Here is a 21,260-nt window from a genome sequence, read left to right on the forward strand (position 1 = left end):
AGCAAAACAGCAAAGGCTGCTAAACGTCTTCTTCGTACAGCTTCACATACAGCTTCCATATTTAATGTTTACAAATCGTACCGCGCCAGCATCTCCAACTTCCAAACTGGGATCCAGCCAAAGAGTTTGTAACACTTCAAACTCTTTGTATCCAGCATGCAAGGCAGCTCGCTCCGTGTGAACGAAAACCATCACCGCAGCCACCACGGAACCCAGCACCGTAGCCACCACGGCACCCAGCCTGCTAGCCACTTTGGAATCCATCACAGAAACACGCACCGTCTGAACCAGGCTTATCTGTGATCTGCTGACTACGTGTTAGAAAGCCGAAGGCTGTCAATTTGTAACCCTATGATTTTGCAACGTTCGTATTTAATATGTCTGCCTGTAGTATGTAGCATATCGAAGACGGATTATCAGATTAAAAATGGCCGAATTACTATTAGATTCGAATATAAGAGTTTGGGTATTTTTACCTATAGTAGTAATAACATTTCTAGTTGGTGTAGTGAGACATTATGTGTCAATCTTACTGTCATCTCAGAAGAAAGTGGAATTGCAGCAAGTGCAAGACAGGTAAATGGTGAAAATGAGTTTCACTTTTGTTGCTGTTCCGTAGCTGAAAATAGTGTAGAATGTGAAATATACACTACACTGTTCATGCAGCTTAATTCTTGGACTTTGATGTATATTTCGAACCTTAGTAACTTTATATGTGACTTATTTCGCTGCTGTCCGTAGCTGACCAAGCAAGAATGTTTACTTATTGAAATGTCAGGTCATGTTAGACGTATTTTGTAGTGAGGTTAGGTTTTACACTAGAAACTTGGACGGAGGGCGGAAACTTATGTTTGCAGAAAATTTAAAAGAGGTGGAAGAAATTAAGATAATTGTCTAGAATGCAGTGTCTAGGTGCGAAATTTGTAAATGAAATATGATATGAGTGCCGTGGAGCCTAGTATTTTTGGCCCAAGGAGAATATGTAAGGTAAGTATCTGGTTTATACAGCTTTGGAACTCAAGGAGTCTTTGCTAACACATGGTATTTCAAATGCAAAGAATTATTGTCTTCCGTGTAAACCGCGCACCACAGATATTGTTAGCTGTAGGGAGAGTACTGTACTTTTCCTTCTATTTATTTTCACTGTCAAAGAATTAGTGAATAGATTTCGGAGTCAGTGTTCATCAGACTTTAATAGAGTACTCAGTGATAATGAGGATTCTACCAGAGTTAGACAAAATGTTTACTGATATTGAACTATACATTGCTGCAGTAATAACTCTTAGCTCATAAACTCCGTGGTCTGATGGTGATGAATATGATGGGGATGATGCAACATTCAGCCAATAAGAGATTTTAGTGAATGTTTCAATTGTAGGAAGAGTAGTGTGCAAGTCAAAGAAGTGGACTGTAATCCTAGTGTTCCCTATGATTTTAATTCATAGATATTCTACTTTCCTCATCCTACTGGAATATTTTTAAGGTTATACTGAAGGAAAAAAAAAAGTGGACTTTGAGCTGACCTTGGTGGAGTATCAGAGCCATTCCCTTTTATATCTTTTTAAGTGTGGAATTTTTCTCCATACATGAAATGATCTGCTTTAGTTTTATGGAAAATATATATAGAATAACTTTTTACTGCCTCTGGATGCATGATAATGAGTAATAATGAGTAATTTGGATATCTCCTGCATACGAAATTTTACCTCACTATGAATGCTTTACAGGTACAGTGCATCTTTGCCATCATACCCGCGATGATTAACCAGCTGTGTGCCCGGTGGGAGGCTGTGCTTCTGCCGCTGAGATGGCAAGCACACTTGCACAAATTAACTTGTTAAAACCCTAGATCTATATGTAACAGATAGCTCATCCCTATGTTAAAATCAGCAGCATTTTGAACAGAACAACCGCCAGGATCGCCACCCATCTGGCGTAAATGAACACGAGATGGCATTAATGCAATTCAAATGGGGGTAATTTGCTAGGAGACGTCGTTGCATATAGACTACGGTTAAACAAAGTATTTTTCCTGGACCAGAAATATAAGACGCGTTGCTCGTTTCACCTTATTATGAATAAGTGTCTGGGAGAGTGTCTTATTTTAGATTATAATTCAGAACATGTTCAGTATTTAATAAGATGTTTAGGATTAGTGTAAAACTGGGCTATGTGCAACGATGTCTCCTAGCAAATTACCCAAATGGGAATTATGACGTGACTCCTCATGTAACAACTAGATGGCAGCATAGTAAACCTGACAAAAGTTGTTACCGTCAAAGCCTATAAGGCTGAGCTCTCTGGGTATAATGATCTAGGTTAAAACTTAGGCCTACATTGGAGCTTCATTCACAATATCTGGTTCTCTGATGATCAGTATGTCATTCAGTGATGTCGCGTGGCCATGCAGATGAAATCAAGCCTCATCATAAAAAAAGATTGCTCGAGGATCAGGTTCTTCATTATTTATTTTTTCTAACATCTAATTACAAAAATTATGCCTGTGATTGTAATCTTGGAGCTGTAATTCATGACGGGATGGAATTCTGTATGGTTTTAGTTTAAATAATTTTGTTGTCACTCTCACAGATGCTTTAGAAATCCCTATCTGCTGTGTTAAACGTCTCGGAGACTTGCGTGGGCTATGCTCTAATGCCCCAACCTCGGTAAGAACACAGTGCTTTTGTTGTCTTTTTCTGTCATTTACAGAACCTGTTTCGGGAAATTTACGTCTGAATTTTCGCCTCTTTGAAGCATAAGATTTTCTATTTATGTACGTGGGTTAAACGAACATTGAGTGATTTCTTTACCTATTGCTGATATATGCATCTTCATCTGTCTTACATGTCGTACCAACATAACTTACGAGACATTACCAACGTGTCACGCCTTTTTGAAATGTTCCAGCGGGATAAAAATTCGGCCATTTTCATACCTCAGGGAAGTGTATAGGTGTAAGAAAATGGAGTATTATGACAGGTTAGATTAGTTTAGACTTTTATTATGTCTTACGTACTTATCTGTGACAGGTTAGGTTACGGTAGTTTAGGGTTTTGTTATGCCTTGTATAGGCAAATCTGTGACAGGTTAGATTAGGCTTTTATTATGCTTTGCATACACAAAACTATGACAGGTGAGGTTAGAATAGTTTAGGCTTTTGTTATGCCTTGTATAGGTTATGTGTGACAAGTTAGGTTAGGATTTGTGACAGGTTAGGTTAGTTTAGGATTTTAGTGACAGGTTAGGTTAGTTTAGGCTTTTATTATCGTCAAGATGAAGGTGAAAGCGATTGAGTGTGGTGCTCTTGAAAAGGTAGTGATTTTTGTTTTCTATGTTGGCAGTTCAAGTTGGTGTCTATTCCAAATTCGCCGGACGTCACTCAACGCTTGTTTCACCCCATCTCGGCTAAAGAAATCCTGACATATACCAAATTACAGATAAACTGTTTTATTTATAGACATCATAGTGATGATATGAATGGGAATGGTCTTGACTAGCTGCATCAGCATACATGTCGTTTTAGCGGCAGAAGCGCAGCCCCTCACCAGACACGTAGCTGGTCAATCATCGTGGACATGATGACGAAATTTTAGAATCCAGACAATTTCAGGCTTGCTGCTTTAAGAGGACAGCGTTAATACAGTGGTTATGATGAAAATTATTAATAGACAGCTCAATATGCAGAGAATTTCTGACACTTCTCCCACCTCTTCCCTGCTTCACTGCCTTTCTCTATCAACAATCATATTATAGATTAGTAACACGCTTGCTATGGATTATGTGTATATTCACTCACAATTGGATATGAGTGGATTGGAACCTGCGACAATAGCTTTACTGGGAATCAGCAGGCTTATATCTTGACTATTGAACTATAGAGTCATTTGGAGAAATCAGATCTAGTCTTGAGAATGTGTAATAAATTACCTCATAGCCAGAAAGCAGTGATATGACATTTTATGTTGTGATTGGCTAATCTCTGTTGAGAGGTTAAGGAGGAAGAAGAAAGTATTTTTCCAAGTTATTAATTTTATGTCTGAATAAATATACTTAATCAAATTGCAAACCAAATTTTTTCTTTTCAGAGTTAATACGAAATTGTTGATTAGAATATGTAAAGAAATCGTATATTACAATCACAGTGACATGTTATTGTAAAGGAAAGTAACAACATGCTCCAAATTGTATGCTTTTATTGTAATAATGTGAGCAGAATGTATACTTGACTCTTGCAATACTACTTACAGTATGTCACTAATAAATGTATACATTTAAATTATGATACCGGTACTGATTTTGATTTAAAATTATTGAAACATCAACCAGCAGATGTTAAATATAAGAAAACCACATAACATAGCAGAGGGGCCAGTCTTTGGATGAATAGTCCAAACCTGGATGTAAATATTAAACAGCATGTAATGCATATTACTATATTATATTCTTTAATTAAAATAATACTCTTGCAGTCAAAACTGCTGTTCAGTCTCGTATTCATCTCCTGTACAATTAACTGTGGGAACAGGAAGAAACAAACTATTTACTGTATTTCAGTGTCTAACTTCATTTTCAAGTAACACCACAATTGGTATTGTCAGAAGATGCTCATTCTTCAGAGACAATAAAATAAGAGTGGTGTATTGAAACTTGAATATATATATTTTCTTACAGTGCTGTTACATTTTTAGTATTAACATTTCTTATCAGAAACCAGGTTTGATAGCCCAAGGAGGACTATTTTAAGGTTTTCTTTTCAGTTTGATTTCCATGCTGGTTCTGTTTACAATATGCAAAATGATAAAATGGCACACAGTGGAGTTGTTACCAAGACAAGTTTACAGGTTCAAACAAGACTGAGAGCAATTTATTTTAGAGAGTGTTAAAATCCATAACTTGGTTTCTTCCAGGAAGAAGGCAAAACTCTGGAGCCTGTGTCATTAAATAGTTCATGATAAAGAGCTCCAGGAAAAATGTTTCTGCTGTTTCTTATCCACATTGAATTTTGATGTTGAATGAACTCTGCAGTTGAAAGAATTATTAAATCAAATAGTGCTATTAATATTAAGTAGAATTGGGATTCAGTTCTAAATAAATCCTGTTGGACTAGTGGGAAAGTAACTGTGGTAGCAGGTTTCTACAATTGCTTTGGTTTTACATACCACTGTTATTTCGTTATTTATTTTTTTGTTACCACATTGTCATATCCTATAATTTTTTAATTACTCCTTGTAATGGGCATAAGCCTAGAAACAGGTTTTGCTTATTACAACATTGTTTGGAAAGTGACATGGGCAAGTAACAGCCTCCTTTATGGAGATTCAGTTTGTCAGCTTTCTGCAAAAAATTTCTTGACTTATACGTTACGTTACAGATGTAATTAATTCACTTACCTTAAATAAGTGCTGGATCTGTAAACCATCCCCTCTAATGCATATTTCACATATTCTGAAAAGATTTCTAGATACACACTGAATTTTGTCTCCATTTATAGAACTGAACATTAGGCACATGATCTATTTCATACAATTTATGATTGACCGTATTCTATAAGACTTGAGATTAAAAATTGCATTCCTCTCCAAGCATGTCTTAGATAGGATATGCCTGAGGAGCTAACTTTCACGATTTTCTGGAACAGCATTCTAGGCTATAGCCTATATTAACGAGTTTTTCTTCAGTTGGAGCGCGATTTATGCATCTTCTTTTTTATTTAAAATAAACTGCCTTTCCTCACTAAATTCTTAATTGTTGAATTAGACGATTGTTGAATGCTAAGATACTTTGTAGAAAAATAGTATGACAATTTTTGTATGATTTCTTCATAGCTAAAATACATATCATAAATGAAGATTCTCTGTTCTAATGTGTACTGCATTGCCACGAACGAAACTGAACTGCACTAGTTGGAAGTCAGCTGTATACTAATTCTATAATTTTGACGTTGTTTTAGCCTGTGTTATTTGTCCATACTACGCAATGCAGAACCTTTCCATACTTGATTCGAGGGAAGTACACACTATTTTCTTGGCAGTTATGTTGACCTACAACAGTGAAAGTGGCATTTTTACCTGAACGAAATCTGTTTCATGGCGAACACTCTGTAGTTTGAAGGGGATGTTAAATAATGAAACAGACACAATTATTGTGGTCGCAAGGAAAGAAGCAACTTTTGACAGCTCTGTAACGCATATTTTTGAATTCCCATCCTCTTCACGAATCCTTCAGCCAAAGGGTACTGGATATGTCACTCTCCTTTCTGGTGCCACACACGAAGTGGACATGATGTTGCACATCCCTCCAGGTCTGCCGTGAGGGGGAGGGAAGGAAAGTGTTGTTTAGTTGCAGTGTCATGCTTCGGCCTTTGCATTTCAAATGCTTTACTAGAGACGTCAAAAGTTTCATTTTTCTCTGCGACCATAATAGTGTTCATGTTTGTAAGAAAATATTAAAAATATGGAGAGGAATTGTTTGAATTCGTCTATGGTGGAATTTCAATAAATATTTAAAGACGAGACTATTTAAAGTACTTCTGCACCATAGGTAGAAGAGGACTGGTAAAGAAGAAGAAGAAGACTATTTAAAGTAACTCCCTGCCTTATTTCATTAAGGGCAGTTGCCACAATTACGACGTTTTCAAGAAAGGCAGAAAACGAAATGAAATTGAGTGTGGACTACTGCCTTACAAACCTGAAGAAAACTGTTAACCATAAAGGTGATTGTCCATGTTATCTAGGCGGCTCTTCATGAAAATAACATTATTGGGAATTCTGAAGTTGGAAGTCCACATTCGCTCTTAGTTCTTGAGAAATTACATTGACTTCCGATCTTTTACAATATAGATTTTTGTAAACTATTGGGAGTTGAACTACCTGTGTTAGTGATCTGATAGAGAAAGCCTTTTCTTATTAAGAATCATTAAGAATACGAAAATAGCAAAAATGGACATCTGCCCTTAGTGAAATAAGTTGTAGAACTTCAGTATGAGATCCACCTCTATGCAGTGAGGAAGTAATATAACTGCAGATTTTAACAGCTTTTTCCTTGGATAGAGTTTAACAAAAAATTCTAATGCAATATTAACCCCAAATGAATACTTCTCACAGGAAAAAAATTCCCTGAAATGTTAACACTATTTTATCGATAAGTACAATCTGTACGATTCTAATTTTTATTCTTATCATTAGAGAAACTGAAAAATGATTTTTCCCTTTGTAATTTTTAATTAAAGAGGACAGTTTTCTTGTAAATTATATAAAAATATTAACAAGAATTGTTATTTCCTGCCATTAGGAAGTCTGCAAACATACTGGAGTGTGACAGGGCAGAACACTGCTATTCATACCAAGTGCATGTGTGTATTTGTAGATGAGCTGGCGATGCGCTGTTGCCAAACTGTGCAGACTTTCAGCCTATTGTCTGATTAACCCTGCACGCATAACAGGTTTTTATTTATTTCAATGTATTAAGGCCCATTCACAATGAAAATTAAACATAACGTAAGCGTTAACTTAACGTTACAGTAAAATCAAGAAGTCATACCATCATTCACATGGGAACATAAACATAACAGCAAACATACTTGGGAACCATGGAAACATAACAACGACGCCATTTCCTCATATTCTGTCGTATACTTCAGTGCTCCACGATTGTGTACTGTTTGCAAATCACGTAAGCATAAGCATGAAAGTTTGGAGTTTGCAAACTTCCATGTTAACGTCTTACGGCAATGTTTATGTCAATGTTTATGTGAATCATTGTGAATGATCCCATTTGGTAGCCTGGGCGCAAACTTCTGTGTTTATGTTACGGTTATGTTCAATTTTCATTGTGAATGGGCCTTTACAGTGTTGATTTACAAGCAAAACACATTGTCAAAAATATTACTTCTGAGAAAAAGGCATTTGAAAGTTCTTGAGAAAACAATGTTCAAATTGTTATTTTTATTAAGTTGTTTCTCTTTAGCCTATGTGTATTTCATTTTTCAATTCAAAGTTCATACACACATATTATGTAGTCCTACAATATATACGTCTTTTATTCAGAAGTAACATTTTTCACTTACTGTGTTTTGCTTGTAAACCGACGATATGGCTCCCTTCAATCTGTACAGTTATATCACTTCCACTATGTATATGGAACATAGTGAATATGCATAATTAAATATTTAATTCGAATGCAATCAAGTCATATTGATTGTAGGAGGTAGAGGTTCTATGAATTTCTGTTGTGATGAAATATACAAAGTTGATATATCGTTAAATTGTGAGCAACACCATTACTAACAACTGCTCAAAGTCTGGAGTAGTGATTAAGTTTCTGTTCTTTCTTGGTTGTTAGTTATTGATACAATTGAAACTGAAGGTTTACTACTGACCATATTTACTGAAATGTGTTTCTTTAATTTTTCAGTCAGGTTATAATAAGGGCTCGCAGTTTGAGGGAACATGGAAAGTACATTCCAAAGCAGTCATTTTTAATGAGGCGTCAGTTCTTCAATAATGAAGAAGCTGGCTACTTTAAAACTCAAAAACGTGCAGCTGTTAATCAGAATCCAATGACGGATCCAAGCATGATGACAGACATGTTGAAAGGCAATGTTACCAACGTGCTTCCCATGATCGTTATAGGAGGATGGATCAACTGGATGTTTTCTGGTTTTGTTACAAGTAAGACTACTCTCGTACCATTTGTTAAGATCTCGCCATTGACATAGCTTACAGATAGTGAATGGGTAGTAAGATTTGTATTCAAGATTATGAGAATTTTCTGTGACTGTATACTCTTAACCACTAGAACATACTCCTTTTCGAAAGAATAAAAACATTCTACCTAACGTGAATATGTACTCATCTCAAACAGCCTTCTTGATCATTTAAAAGTTAGTATAAGTTATACTCGTGTTATAGATCCTCTTTGACCATATTGCTCTGTGATGTTCAATTTTTTTTTATCGATTTTCACATGCTTTCGGCATGCTGTAATGGTTTGTGTTTTGATTTCTGTAAATATTGATTATGGATAGATAGGTAAATAAATAAATCAATAACATGAAAGGGAGAGTGAATAAAAAAGTGACATTAATGAAACAGGAAACAAGAAAATACTGGGAAACCATCATTAACAAAATGTTGGATGGTGATTACAATCAATTTCTAGAATTGCAGGTACCTATGTTAATAGTATTTTTATTATAGAGCAGTTATTTTATATATATATATATATATATATATATATATATATATATATATATATATATATATATATAGACTATATAATTTTAAATTTACAAGTAATTGCATTTTGCACATTTTACAAAATAAACTGTAATTGTTAATAATTATAAATTACAATACAATCTAATCTTATAATTTGATACTAATTCATATTTTTATAGGCCATGCTTTTTTATGAAGAAAAAATATGTATTTAAACAATTTACATTTACTTTTGGAAAGCATTAAAGATTTTTTATTTTTTTTTTTAGTACACATGTTCAGTATTTTTCTATATTTTTCCATGAGTCACTACATCATTCATTAATTCTGAAATTTTTTTAGACTACTACAAATTGAACATAAACCAACAAATACTCAGAACTGAGCCTCCTACAAACCATACTCAAAATAACATGAGAAAGAATTTATAAAAATGAGAATATACTAGCGTTTATTCTTAACAAATATGAGTATATATTCTGTACGAGATGGATACGTGAGTATATTCTACTATGTTTCCATGTTATGAGTATGTAATCAAAAATGAGTAGGTACGCAAATGTTTTTATTCTTACTGACAAGAGTATTTACTAAAAATGTCTAGTATATACTATATACTCATTTTTATTCTTATCGCCCAATGTGACTCTTGCTTCAAGGCTATTACTTGAGCATGAATACAATTACTGCTTAGGCTGATTACTTGGTTGGGTTCCCCCCCTCCCCGAGGTATTTCCCAACTGTAAGAAGAATGTCAGGTGATCCCATGTCAAAATCTCGGATTTATCTTGCTATCACCAATTCCACCTACAATATATGACACAATTGATACAGAATTGTTAAATATGATCACCTCGACCTGTGTTTGATGCAAATATCAGACATAGTGAAATGTACTTCTCAACAATTATTTTGTACCAGGTGTGACATATACACAGTCTTAGAAGTCAATTTTTTAAAATCTAAGTTGATTTTTTTTTATGTTACATTCTCACCTCTTCACTTCACTGTATTTCTTAGACTCATCTGAATTTTCATCATTAGTAGTCTGAAAATTTTCATTATATTGTCCTTTTTGTGCTCTGTAATGGAAGTGACAAAAATGTCACCCACCTCAGTACTTCATTTTATATTAATTAGCTTAAAATTCTGTTAATCTTTCTGAATATTACTTTAAAATTCGTTACTGGTACCTAAAGAATGAGATGAACAATCTGTGTTGATATGTTCCTTCCAATCCACACCTGTGGAGTAACAGCACATCTGGCCACGAAACCAGGTGACCCGGGTTCGAATCCCGGTTGGGACAAGTTACCTGGTTGAGGTTTATTTCAGAATTTTCCCGCAACACAATATGGGCAAGTGCTGGGTAACTATCGATGCTGGACCCTGGACTCATCTCGTCATTATCAACATCTCATTCAGATGCTAAATAACCTGAGATGTTGATACAGCGTCGTAAAATAACCTACTAAAAGAAGGATATGTTCCATGATTATTTATTATAATAAAAAAAATAATGTTCTTTTCTGTGATAAATGTAACATGGATTTGTAACAGATGTGACATGTAATATGTAACGCATGTTTTTACACTATTTTAAATGCAAAATTAATACAGTAGAGCATCGATTATCCGACTACCGATCAACCGAAACATCGGTTAACCGAAAGCATTCCAGTCTGAAAATTTGAATTTGTGCATGTGTCATATAGAAGATTCGCTAGCGCTGTTTGCGAGATTTAGCTGTGAGTCTCAGCTCTGAAGCAAAAAAAAAAAAAAATTTTGGACCGCTTTCCTAAACTGTAGGCCTACTTTAATGGTCCTTTTGAACTTGTTAAACTAGGCTAGTCATTTTTCTGTGTTATTTGTAAGACGTGTGATACAAAATATATATATTGTACGTACAGTTTTGTGTTTAATATCAGTCTTTGTTTCATACTGCTCCTATGACACCAGTACAATTTGTTTTCGTAAATGATCGGTTATCCGAAAAATCAATTATCCGAACACCTCCTGTCTCCAATTGTTTTGGATAATCGATGCTCTACTGTACTTCACAAAAATTCGGAGAACACATTAAGCTATGAGATATTCAGATATTTTACTACATATTTTATTTTCACACCAGGGTAAATAATTTAATAGGCCATGGTGTAGCTCAGTCAGCTGAGACACTTGTGTGTCGATAAGTTATGCTCGGGCGCGGGTTCGATTCTTGCTTGAGCTGATTATCTGGTAGGGTTTTTTCCGAGATTTTCCCCAACCATAAGGCGAATGGCAGGTAATCTGTGGTGAATCCTCTGCCTCATCTCGCCAAATACCATCTGGCTATCACCAATCCATTGACGCTAAATAACCTACTTGATACAGTGTCGTTACATAACCAACTTAAAAAAAATTATATTTTTAGTATGAGACATCTGTTTATAAAAGAATGGCTGTTGTGTGTTTTCTTTCTAATTCAGTACTGGCATAATATTTTTTCTTGAAAATTTGCCCTCATAATCTTTTTAGTAATTTAATATGTTGCTCTGCTTTGTTTGATTGCTTCATGTATCTGAAGTAGAACAATTCTCACAAACACTCAGCTCTGCTGTTCTTTGGCGAAAATCATTATATTTTTCTCTTGAGATGAATTCCCTATATATATTTAATATTTAGAAACATGTATTAAAATTGAGTATATGGCAGCAATTTAAATAATTTTTAATGGTGCTCCTTCCAGGAGTAGACCTATTAATACTATTTAATGCAGTTTGGTGAATGGTTAGTGTTTTGACTTGTAAGAACAGAATTTCAAGTTCAATATCTTTAACAGTTATTTTTATTCATTTCAGATTACAAGATATTTTAATTTCTATTTATAAAATTTCTTAACCAATGGATTATTATTACATAAAATTAAAGACCATTCTGAACTCGAATTTATTGCACTTATTGGTTTTATAAAAATATTAAATAATGGCATTTCTTAAGTGTCATTTCATTGGTGGGATAGGAATGATCTTATTTCAAGAAATACCAATTGAATGCACTAACTTAAAATTACACTTTAATTTCTACACAATCAGATTATTGCAATACTGTTGAAATTTGTTCAGCATAGTCTAAAAATATTTATTTGAATCTCAGTCTAAAAAAATTGAACTAGATGGCTGTTGATCAGTAAAGAAAAGTGATTGCAACTCACACATGTAACTGAAATTGAAGATTCCTTGTTATTTAACTGGTACCAAGCAAGTGTATTTACATTGTCGCAACTTGACATGGCTATTGGCATAGTTCAGGCGGTAGACACATTTGCCTGCTGATCTGTAGCTGTGCTCAGGTGTAGGTTTAATTTCTGTTTGGGCTGATTACCTAATTGGATTTTTTGTGAGGTTTTCCACATCCTTTTGGCTAGGCCAAAGAAAAATTGTCATTCATGCGAAAGGGAAGAGTCAGATGAAGATGTGAGTGGTTTTCATGGATCGCACATGCCGCATATTATCTTTACTCTTTACATTGTTCATGCGTGAAAACATAGACAGAAAACTGCATTATGTCCCTGGAGTAGATCAGATAGCATTGGTAAGCTGTCACTTGGGCCTTGCAAACAATGTGCAGAGACGATATCTTTAAATTTACTGCTTGAACTCGCCCATTTCGAAAGGGTGTTGGATTACTCTAAATAAGAAAGTGTTAAATTCTCTGTTACGCTGTATTGCGTAAAAGTTTTATTCGAGTAATAGATAGTATATATAAACAAGCAGATATTAGAGATATGTTAAAGAGGTTCAAATCATCGAGTGCTACTTCATTATCTTCATAATTGCGATGTTGGCTACACTGCTCTTCACGTCACATGGCCTCCAGTTAAATTGTCACAAGATTACGAAAACTTTTAGTATTTTTTACGCTATTATGTATTACCACAGTCTAGTATATACAGTCACGAAGCTCAATACTTACTAAATATGCAAACATAGACAGTTGAAATATGCATCCATAGATAGTTGCTAGCCACCAGGATCACTACTATCACCTCATCATAGACTTTCCCCAGCAGACGATAAAATGTATTGTACTTAGATTTCATGTTCTTTTGAAAAAATTAACACCTTCCTTCCACTATTGAAATACGAAATACATAAGGTTCATATATTATTTTCATAAAGCATATATTATATTTTATAAACTCACCTTCCTGGATCTTTCGGAAGAAGGATAACTCTGACCTCTTTTTCTTAGAATTTATAGTGCAACAAACGTCTCCTTGCCACATATTATTATTAAAATTATTGTATTTTTAGCCATTTACAGTTATTACAACCGATAACAAACATTTCACAGTTTACACAACTTTTCACAACAATGCGAAATACGGCACAATCAATGCCTTTTCGATCTGGACTGCCGTAATGTATGTTCGAGTTTTCTATTTCAGTGTATGGAGCTCAATGAAATATTATATTATAACTTTGTTACGTATCATTGCTAAGTTTTATTTAGTGTGCATTGTGATTTAATTTAGCACATTTACCCTCCTTAATTGTAGACAGAAAATTTACTATACCACTCTTATGAAATTAGTGTACATACGATTGTGTTACTTCGTCTTTTAGGTTGTAGATAAATACAGTAATTCAGTCTCAGTTGTAGTATTAAAGTACAGACAAATTGAATGTGAAGGGTATCATACATGACAGTATGTTTAATTATAATGTATACTTGCAAATATAGGAATATAAGTTAAATATACTAAACATAACCTTTAATTTTCATATGACATAATATACCGGTACATATGTAATGGCAGGGCATTGGAGACCACTAAAATTAGACGAAGGGGCAACTGGTACAGTAAACATAACCTATAAATTCAGCATATCTAAATATCTGTGCAGTGCAACTGAAAATTATTGAATCGTGCATAAATGAATGTACAAGAATTTCTCAATATTTAATCGAGATAAAGGCAGGTATTACACATACGAACAACATAATTTTCACACCAAAAATAATGTTACATCTTAACTCTCAAGTGAATTATGTCTGAAATGTCTCATAATCATTGTTTTAAATATTATTACTGCAATTACACTACATTTGAAAGAAATATATGTTACTCTTTATGCATTCCAACTAATTTATATGGTTGAACAGCCACCCTTCGTGATTGGGTTAAGGGAGTCACATGGTCTGCCTTACGGCCTGTATTAGATCACAATGGCAATGGCACAGTCTATTGTTCCTAGTACTCACAGCGCTCCAAGCGGCTAGCAACTATCACAAGAAATGCAAAAAATCATCCCAAGCTTCGCGACTGTATATATTAGACTGTGGTATTACCGTATTACAATAATTATGAACTGATGAATTACATTACTGTAGCCATACGAAAATTACTAAATTTCAACATGAAAAAAATGTTTGTGCAGTATAGTATGTCTTTACATAACCTATAAACGTATTTTCCAATTATCCGGCAAAATCAGTTATCTGGCACTGGCTTTGTCCACAGTTGCTGGATACGGGGAATTCTACTGTAGTTGATATAGTGTCGTTAATAACAACATTTAAAATATTGACAGATCAATTTTTCATTCTGTGAAAAGCACTCACTAAAGCTGAGTGTTTAAGTAAATAGAAACGTTGTGTGGAAGAGTGCGTGTTTGCTGAAGTATAGGTACTGTGTATCTAAATATATACATTTTACATACTGGTATTCAGTTACAGCATCAGTTTTCCCATGACAAATACACTGGTAGGATACTCCAACTTCCCCGGTCATCAGTCCACTATTTCTCCACTATTCATGATCGTCCTTATGACATGGCAACAGGAAATTGAAGCATCATACCATGTTTTCCAGAAGAACAACTGTGCGATCCCTATGGCAAACCATCTAGGGAGCAAGTAACCACGGGAATTCGTGTACAGTCAGGCAATTTAAAGGTCTTAAAACACTGATCAGCAGGTTGCATCCTGTCACTGACATTGCGGTCCAAAAATTTGTGGCATTCTTCCCACCTGCAGTCAGTAGTGAGTGAGATTTCATTAGAAAGTACAGTAGTGTTGTGGAATGGTGAGATATTTACTGTGTTGCCTTATATTCATCTTGAAGACATACATCAAGTGCAGAACAAGACAACCATTTAGATATAAATTTCCTGGTAGCACAGTTTCAACACGAAAAACAATATTAAAGTTAGTGAATAAGTTTAATGAAACAAATTCTGTGGCTAACTTTCACTTATCACCATAAAATTTTATACATACATGGGTGAATTTACTTACATTACGTACACATATACACGCATCTTAAAATTTATTGTACATTTCTTTTAATTTGTTTATTTCCCTCTTAGCTTTTCTCGTACTTTCCAGAAATATTGTTCTAAGCATTTTATTAGCTATTCATTTGTAATTCTTGATATTTTGGCTAATACAATTTCATTACTAAAATGTAGCCATTCCTTTTTTTTTGTAAAACTGCGCTCACTCCACTGTCTTAACACATGTTAACAATATATGCCTTATATCTCTATTTTGCTACATAATACACATGTCTTTTTCTAGACCTGTATTACTCCTCTGTGACTAATTGCAGGGGAAAAGAGTGCCTCGTTTTCATTCTAATTCGTTGTAATTCTTGATATTTTGGCTAATACAATTTCATTACTAAAAATGTAGCCTTTCCTTGTCTTAATACATGTTAACAATATATGCCTTATATATTCTATTTTGCTACATAATACACAATATGTCATTTTCTAGACATATATTACTTCTCTGTGACTAATTGCAAGGGAAAAGAGTGCCTCGTTTTCATTCTAATTCATTGTAATTCTTGATATTTTGGCTAATACAATTTCATTACTAAAATGTAGCCATTCCTTTTTTGTAAAACTGCACTCACTCCACTGTCTTAACACATGTTAACAATATATGCCTTATATCTTCTATTTTGCTACATAATACACGTGTCATTTTCTAGACCTTTATTACTCCGCTGTGACTAATTTCAGGGGGAAAGAGTGCCTCGTTTTGATGGAGGGGAATGCCAGCGATTGCATAGGCCTCGGGTTGATGACCAACCAAGTAATATTACGGAACTTTCAAACTGTCCAGTCTGTAGTTGACTCTGATGCATGGAGTATTTGGATATGCCACCATCCAGATATATAAATTAAATTAAGCACGAAAACTACAAAAAATATCTCTTGGTGTTTTTCTCATAAAAGACATCCAGAAATTTGCTGTAGTTTGTTGAACTTATAGCTGCTATTGTCTACGTAATAAATAACATTTAACATTCTGGTATTTTTATTTCAGCTAAAGTTCCATTCCCACTTACACTGAGGTTTAAACCAATGTTACAAAGAGGAATTGAGCTGCTGTCATTGGATGCCGCATGGGTGTCATCTGCGTCTTGGTATTTTCTGAATGTGTTCGGTCTACGCAGTATCTACACACTTGTTCTTGGTGAAAATAATGGTAATTTTTATACATAATAATCTTTTGCATTATCAAGTTAATAATAAAGAGGATAAACACATTTTATAAGAACCTGTTTTAGTTCCACTTTTTTCTTCAATAAGGCAACAAACAGTGAGATAAGTAACATACAGTTCTACTTCATTGTTCTGTTATCACTGAACTGAAAATAATATCTCCACTCTGACCCTCTACTACTCTCACTTTGTTCTTTAAAAGTTGTAATAGGTAAGGCCCGGTTTTATGAATACGGTTAATCTTAAGATTACATTAAACGTAAGTTAAACCTAACCGTGAGTTTAACTCAATGTGCCCTATTACAGAGTCTCAGTTACATTAAACCATAGTGGAATGCGATTGGTATTACTGCTAGAAAAGAAAAGATGATGATCACAATTGTTTAATCATATTAATGATTTAAAATAGCCGATGCTTGTTGAGAATCTTCATTAAGAAACATCTTCGTTCTTCGTTATCAGAGAGAGTATCATAATAAAACCTAAAGAGGACCAATACCTACCGTGTATGCTTGTCAGACTTAACCTCAACTAGTTTCTTAATGCTGACTACCAACGTTATACTCCCAAACACAATGCAACCAAACTAAACCTTGCATGACCATCCGTGATGTAACTCCATACAGAATCAACTGAATAATGAAGTAATAGTATTAGTGTGCGTATTTTTTGTGTTGCCTAGAATATTTATGAAACAGAATTCAGTGAAACAATAAAATTATTTTTATGAGTCTACTAAAATTAGGTAATATTATTAGTGTTTATAAATCAGACCCCATAATAAATGTCACCAGGAGACTGTCTGCCACACACAGTACATTGCACAATAGGTTTATGGTAGATTTATGGACACCTTTGAAATCTTCTATCATTTTCAGTATGCCTACTACTAGAGGAAAAATAACCCAGCACAACCAGTAACTGATGCAGAGATGCAACAAAATGTTTTTAAAAATAAAAAAGAAATCATTTATATTTTCAAATAATCCTTAAATTCAAACCCTAAAACACATATTTTTGCGCTTTCTCATTTTTCTGTTGCATGTTGTATCCGAATTTCAATTTTTCGAAACAAGGTTAGGACTATAAGCCTAATTCTGAAGGCTAGGACTGTCTGTTTCGAAAGTCTCAATCTGTTTTAAAACTTATGTTCATTTATGTATATTTCAAAGTGGTGCACTCTGTTTCGAAAAATTCTCGGCAGCATTGGTCATTCAGTAATATTGAGCACTCACTTATCATCATTCATAGGTTCTTGGAAAACTTCTGCAATATCCATGTGTATTGTGGGAACCGCCATCTTGCACTGTTAAGCCTCGAACTGCAGTTTAAATGCCAGAGAACTGCTGATCAAGTTAAACTTACGTTAACTCAAGATTAATTGGTAGTTAAGGTTTATAATATGAAGCAGAACGAAAAACTTCAGTTTGAACTGAACATAAGGTTTAAACGACATTTATAATACGAGCCCTAAAAAATAAGAGTCATCCCCTTGACAGGCTAAATCGGTCCAGAGTGTGGCTGTAGGTTTATGCTTCCACATTTGCAGACAGTTGGTATTTAATGGCAGTAGGGATGTCACTTCTACATGCCAGCTATCTTTACTGCCAGGAAAAGCCCCTGGTACTCATTTCTGTTAGAGGCTGAGTAGACCCCAGGGCCATAGTGTGACTGGAAGGATTACAGCAATGAAAAAATCCATGACCCCAATGGGAATCGAACCTGCGACGTTCTGGCTTGTAGCATTACACCTTGACCACGACGCTACTGTGCACCCCAGTTATGACAGACAGCTATGAAATTGCTACAGCTGGAGTGGATTATTCACGTTTTGTACATTAACACTGTTTCCATGGGAATGAATCTTTTGCTGAAAATTATGCAAATCTGGCTTTCAGGTAGTAGCTCCCTGTAAAGCAGGTTTGAATAATTTCATGGAAAAATTGTTCTGGAGCCAGGTATCGATCCCGGGGCCCTTCGCTTAGCACACGAATGCTCTACCGACTGAGTTACCTAGGAACTATACACAACACCATCACAATTTTTCCTGTATATTCACACAACTCAAATGGGCTGACAAGATGCCAGAATCCAACTTTAAGTGCTACTACCTGAAACTCAGATTTGCATAATATATTCGTTACTGGAGGTATGTTAACAGGAAGCCACAATTTAAGTCACACAGAATTTGTGTGCACTCAAAGTTGGGTTCTGGTGTCTTGCAGCTATTTGAGTTGTGTGGATATAAAGAAAAAAATTTGCTGAAAATGTTTCTAATGCAACTCTTTACTAGAGCACTTTCAGAATTAGAAGGAAAATGAGGTGAAACTAGTTCAAGCTGGTCTGTTACCTAGAAAATGATAGTGTAGCGGTGTTGCCTAGGTAAGTCGTCATGAAGTTTCATTGATGCATCCTGTTCTGCTGTCTTTCTTGTGGGCACAATGTTAATATCAATAAAAATTCCCATCATTCTTATTTGAAATATAGGGCTCTCAGAAGTTCCTATATCAGAATATTTTTGGTGAGTTCCTTATTCTCTCCCCATGTTTTGGCTCTGCTTTTGGCTTCCACTACTATTTTACATTCATGTTATCTTAGGTCTACCAATCCCTCAACTTCATTGTGGGTTCCAGTTAAGTGCTCTCCTGGCTGTATCGTTTGGAAATTGGCAAAGTATATATCCCAGTCATCCCCACTATCTCTGCCAAATTTCCAGTTCCGGTCCTATTGGTTTTTAGTTTTGTCCACAGATTTTTATTTGTAATCTGGTCTGGCCAGGATATTACAATAGTTATAGCCAGAAATAAATTCTAAGTTGTCATAAAATTAAGCTAAAAATCCTAAGTTGACTGTACAAGAACGGAATTCGTATGTCACCTGACTTGCATATTATCACTTTAAGACTAAACAGAGATATTATCCAACCTTCAACTAGAGGTGTGCACGGGCAGGGTGCTGGCTTTCAGCTGGCGACCTGAACAGCAGTAAGCCCACTGAGCCTGCCCACATTCTCAACGGTCTCTTCGTACATAGTTCGAACTCGAGGCAATGAACTTGAACTCAAGATGGGCAGGCCACGGAACCCCCAAAGCCTACCTACGGTCTGCAATGATGCATTCTTAGTTCAAACTCGATACAATGAACTCTGAACCCATCTCAAAAAATGGCATAGCTGTCCTCTTCCATAAAATAGATCTATTATTATGTGCACAGATTCCCTAGCGTAACATAACCATTCTTTCTTCAGATAATGTGTTTTAGCACAATATACCCTTTGTGCATAAGATAACATATTCTGTTAATAATCTTATCCAGTCACTCTTATTGTTTTTAAATAACAGTATTATCATATCAAGCACGTTTAGGCTATATTCAACTATGAAAAGTAAAATATAGAAGAAAACACTTATTTTATACAACATTACATGCATCCTTCAATACAAATTTAATGAATAAACAAAATGGCAGTTCTCTGGCACTGCTACTGTTCATACAGTGCAATGTTTAAATCACATTATTCATTGGATAATAACATATACACAGTTCAAAAGAATTAGTGGAACATGTTTTTGAACGTCTGCCATACTGCATAGAAAACTAATCGACAACTAGCAATGCTACCAGAAATACCTATATTATTTACTTCTACATTACACAACAGAACATCATTGTATTCTCATTCTCTCAAAACAAACTTAAATGTCCAAACACTGTAAAAAATAAAGTGGGAATGCCGCTCATCCAGTCATCCAGTTTCATTTTGCTCACAGTTTGTGCACTTTAGTAGTGTGTATGCCCGCCGTGAGCATTCATCACAGTCTGACATCCACGTGGCATATTCCATACAAGTCTACAGAAGTCCCTCTGTGGTATGCATTCCCGTTCTTCAGTGAGATCATCTGAGAGTTCCTGGAGTGTCTGTGGTGCAACAGGACGATTGTGAACATGTCTATCGTGCATGTCCCACACGTGCTTGATGGGATTCAGGTCGGGATTGACTGCTGGCCACTGCATCACTTGTATTTCCTTCTCAAGAAGTCCCTGGTGTGGCACACCACATGTGGCCTCGAATTATCGTGCATGAGCAGGAATTCAGGACCAATACCATATACAGCAGCCACCACATGGTCTAACAAGATCTGGTTGGTGTAGTCCCTGGTGGTAAGGTTGCCACGGACGACAATAAGCTCTGTATGGTTGTCGACACTAATGCAACCCCACACCATCACAGAACCTCAGCTGAATCTGTCCACTTCCTGCACAACATTTGACAAGTAACCCTCACCACAGCTCGATGGGATTCAGGTTGGGACTGACTGTTGGCCACTGCATCACTTGAATTTCCTTCTCAAGAAGTCCCTGGTGTCGCCTGCTACATGTGGCCTCACATTATCGTGCGTGAGCAGGAATTCAGGACCAATACCATATGCAGCAGCCACCACATGGTCTAACAAGATCTGGTTGGTGTAGTCCCTGGTGGTAAGGTTGCCATGGATGACGATAATCTCTGTACAGTTGTCGACACTATTGCAACCCCATACCA

The 21,260-nt window shown here is 35.4% G+C and overlaps 1 protein-coding gene across 1 annotated transcript in view; it reads left to right on the plus strand.

Moving 5' to 3' along the window:
- Nucleotides 1-276: 276 nt before the first annotated feature.
- The window catches only part of EMC3 (ER membrane protein complex subunit 3), a 28,191-nt gene continuing 7,207 nt past the window's right edge, over nt 277-21,260 (plus strand). Inside the window, exons 1-3 of the mRNA XM_069837813.1 lie at nt 277-576; nt 8,413-8,669; nt 16,539-16,700. Coding sequence (XP_069693914.1) covers nt 428-576; nt 8,413-8,669; nt 16,539-16,700 — 568 coding nt within the window. The 5' untranslated portion in view covers nt 277-427. The remainder of the gene's footprint in view (nt 577-8,412; nt 8,670-16,538; nt 16,701-21,260) is intronic.

This window comes from Periplaneta americana, chromosome 10, assembly GCF_040183065.1.
Source record: "Periplaneta americana isolate PAMFEO1 chromosome 10, P.americana_PAMFEO1_priV1, whole genome shotgun sequence".
In the NCBI taxonomy this organism is placed as follows: Eukaryota; Metazoa; Arthropoda; class Insecta; order Blattodea; family Blattidae; genus Periplaneta; species Periplaneta americana.